Source organism: Alligator sinensis, unplaced genomic scaffold, assembly GCF_000455745.1.
Source record: "Alligator sinensis unplaced genomic scaffold, ASM45574v1 scaffold73_1, whole genome shotgun sequence".
NCBI classification, from domain to species: domain Eukaryota; kingdom Metazoa; phylum Chordata; order Crocodylia; family Alligatoridae; genus Alligator; species Alligator sinensis.
Genome location: NW_005841838.1, coordinates 751,166 through 754,792, shown reverse-complemented (window position 1 = coordinate 754,792; position 3,627 = coordinate 751,166). Strand labels below are relative to the sequence as shown.

The following is a 3,627-nucleotide window of genomic DNA, read 5'->3' as shown; positions in this document are numbered from 1 at the left end:
GAACTAGATCTAATAGCATGAGGTCTAGGTCCTTATGGACTTCAAGTCAATTGAGCAGGCCAAATCATGCTGTTAAGAGTTCATGTCACTAATTATTGCAAGCAGGAGACTTTGAAGTGACAGAGGAAGAGCTACTTGGTTCTCTTTTCATGGTGTTTTAGCCCTAAAGACAGCAAGCTTTCTGAATATATGTTACATAATCTTTGCATAGTCCACACTGAAGCATTTGTATTGTGGCACAAGGCCTTGGAAAGGCATGGTAAGAATGTGGCCTGCTGTTTGAAGTACATCTATTCGGCTGTCTTTTTTATGCTCTATGACAGTGGTTCCCAAACTCTGGCAGATTGTGCACCACCAATTTAAAACAATACAACCTTAAGTGCCACCAGCAAATTTTGTCATATAATTATAATAAATCTGTTAATGCGTACCACTGACAGGCTGTCTACAAACCACCGGTGGCACCTGTATCTCAGATTGGGAACCGCTGCCCTGTAAAGTATGTAGACAAAGTTCTTTAGCTAAAGCAGGTATCTTTTATTTGACCAACTCAAATAGTTGGAAAAATTCTACTTAGCAAGCTTTCAGGAACAAAACACCCTTTGTCAGACTGAGGAAGCATCTGCAGACTATGGGACAAAAAGCTACATGAGCAATGATGCCCCATTCTAGGTTGATCCTTTCAAGCATGAGGGGACACTGGAAGATTGCTGGGCCAATGATAAATGAGTAAGTGCCAGTGGTGTTTAAACAACATATACCCACATTTTGGGAATGAAGAACACATGATGCGTAACAGGGAAGAGATTTATTGAAGCATTGTATGCATTAACATTCCCATACACAATGTGAACACGGAGAAACTGAGAATAAAGTAGAGACACCTAATGGATGTGTACTGAATGACTAACTGGAGGGAAATCTGATGAGGAATCCATAAAACTTGGTAAATCTGGAGACATATTAAAGGTGTGGAAACTCAATACGCTCTAACTCTCTTAGCATTCAGATCTACTGCATGTGGCTGCTATGTAGCAACATGAATCCACACTGTGGACGTTGCTGGAAATTGCCATGTGTAGAGATAATGATTGAAGCCAATATATTGTACTGGCATTGGCTGTTCCCAGCCTGCATTTCTGGAGCCTTGAGAAAGAATGCCCTCTTTCCTAGTAGCCCTTGAGTAAGAGGATGTCCCTGGTACTGTCTTCTTATCCTGGCCTGCATAGAATGCTATTAGCTGGGGCAACTGTAGATGTTGCAGATGGCTGGACTGGACAGTCCTCTAACTAGTGGATGTCCAATGGCAGGGAACATAAGAGGTAGAGAACTAGCCAATGTAACTTTCAGTAAGTAACTAACAGAAGAATACTAAGGATGCTTCAGTTTCCTGGAGATGTGGTACTGGGATTCTGAAGTAATCGCAAAGGGAAATAATTGAGACAATCTAAGGAGTTCTTGGCTTTTTTTTCTCTGTCCATTTAAATTCCTCCTTAAGCAGTTTAGTGTCTTTTGGTGCAGCAGCAGCAACTTCTGCTTAAATATGGCCCAAAATAAAGATCCTCAATGTATACATGAAAGAGGTACGCTGTTGCTGGTGGTAATAGGACACTACAATATCTGCATCATTGCTCAATTGCTGGGAACTTCCCAGATAACAATATTTTTCTTTTGCACTGGCCAAGGGGTGTTTTATTGCCACAAGTGGAGAACTTGGCAACCAGCTTGTGCCATAATTAAATAACAGAAGTGAAGTACTTGGTGAGAAGACAAGGCACAAGATTGGTGGTTGGCTTCTGTTCCCCTACTGGATGCTGTATAGGACAAGTTTCCTGTTGGCTGAAATCTGCCTGGACAAAGGAGGTTAGGAATCCTAACTGCCTGGTTTGAATGTGTTATTCTAGGAGCTACTTGCTGGAATTCGGTGAGGCTCAACACGGTCATAAGCAGTGAGTCATCATAAAAGGCTGGGATCAGGATTTGGTTGGGTCAATGGTGGTTGGTATGGCAATGTTACCTGTAACAACTTACTTTGAAAGGATTCAGGTTCTGCAGAAGGAACTTCAGTGTTTGCACTCAAGTTGTCTGGTGGGACTGAAATGCATTTTCATCTAACAGAAAAATCCTGGTTACATAAAAAGCTTTTCTCCTTCCCTTGCATTTTCCATGCAAGCATCCTGTAAAGATTGATCACATCACATCTTAATCTCCTTTTACTAAAAATGTTGAAAGATGAGGCAGGCCAATTGCCCTCCATTGCCTAAGGAAATTGAGTTTCTTAAACATAAGCTGACCACAAGGAAACCTGGGACACCCTTCAGGACACTACCCTCCCCCTCCCTCCACCCAGGTGCCTGCCTGCCTGCAAGGTGCTCTGCACTGCTCTGGCTCCTGGCTAGACTGAGCTCTGTGCCCCTGCATTTCTGGAATACCCCTTATAATTCTCAATAACTGGCTGGGACCAGCCTCTGAAATCCAGGACTGTCCTGGCTAAACTGGGACAGGTGAACACCCTATTTAAGCACGATTTTCTCTCAAGACCCCTCCCCAGGATGCTCATCAGTGCTGGTTCAGCCTCCAACCACTTGATAACAAGTTCTCCCAACTGTGCTGTGGCTCCTTCATGTTATGCTGAGACTGACCAACCTGCTGTTCACTAGATCTGCCATGCTCCATTTGTCCATTTCTGGCCTTTCCAAATGAGCCAATATGCTCAGAGAAAATCTTCACCATGCTCAATTAGTGCATGCTGCCATGCTACTTCTAACCTCAGAGAGCTGCTATCAAGGAAGAGCACAGAGCACTGACAGCCACTGTGTCCAAGACATTTCTCAAACTTGACAAAAAAAAAGAATCCCATCACATGGAGCAGCACTGACCAGTAACCCACTTCAGCCTCAAACTGCTATGACTGCTATAAATATTTATTTAACCAAGGTGAGACGGTATCCTTTTCAGTCACTGAGACCATTCCCACAGAACGCATGCTTTCTCCAAAGCAGCTCTATGTGGACGTGCTAAAAGGCTTAGGATACCATCACCACCCCAAAGAAAGGCGTTCTTCTGCTGTCCATCACATCTGTGGTTCAGCAACAACCTTCCACAGCTCCTGTGCAAAGCAAAAACAAACATTTCAAAACTTGCAGTCACCTGCTATGAGGGATTAGAAGAAAACACATTCAACCCTAACCTTAGTCAACACAAAGTGTGAACATCTTTACATTCTCCTGTTTACTACAGAACCAGAGCTGTACTTATACTGACTCCTGAAGCATGTGTAACTTGTCTGCAGTGTGTACTTAATGCATTCATGCGATGCACTAGGTACACAGACTTTCTGGGCTCTGTGCCAGCCCCATAGCCTCCTTTAGAGTTTCACCTTGCACTCTATAGGGATGCAGCCACAAAAACAGGTTGGGCAACGTAACCTAACTCCCATTTAGGCATTTAGATGTGGGAACAGATATGCTGTTTACCGCTCATCCTTGTAAGAACTGACCCCTCATACATCCCCTTTAGTTCCTCTCCTTTAAGTAGTTACTGATACATGATCACCACGATCCACATGCTTGCTGATGCCCTCAAAGAACTCTAGCATGTCAATGAGTTGTAATTCCCCTTTACAAA

General features: G+C 43.4%; 1 protein-coding gene across 7 annotated transcripts in view; it reads right to left on the bottom strand.

The window, feature by feature from the left end:
- Positions 1-795: 795 nt before the first annotated feature.
- The window catches only part of METTL22 (methyltransferase like 22), a 17,794-nt gene continuing 14,962 nt past the window's right edge, over positions 796-3,627 (bottom strand). For all 7 annotated transcript variants that reach the window (XR_322864.3, XR_003093834.1, XR_003093835.1 and 4 more), the window contains one exon: positions 796-3,109. Coding sequence is in view for 2 of the 7 variants with exons in the window: in XM_025203080.1 (XP_025058865.1) it covers positions 3,074-3,109 (36 nt within the window). In the remaining 5 variants the exon portion in view is untranslated. The remainder of the gene's footprint in view (positions 3,110-3,627) is intronic.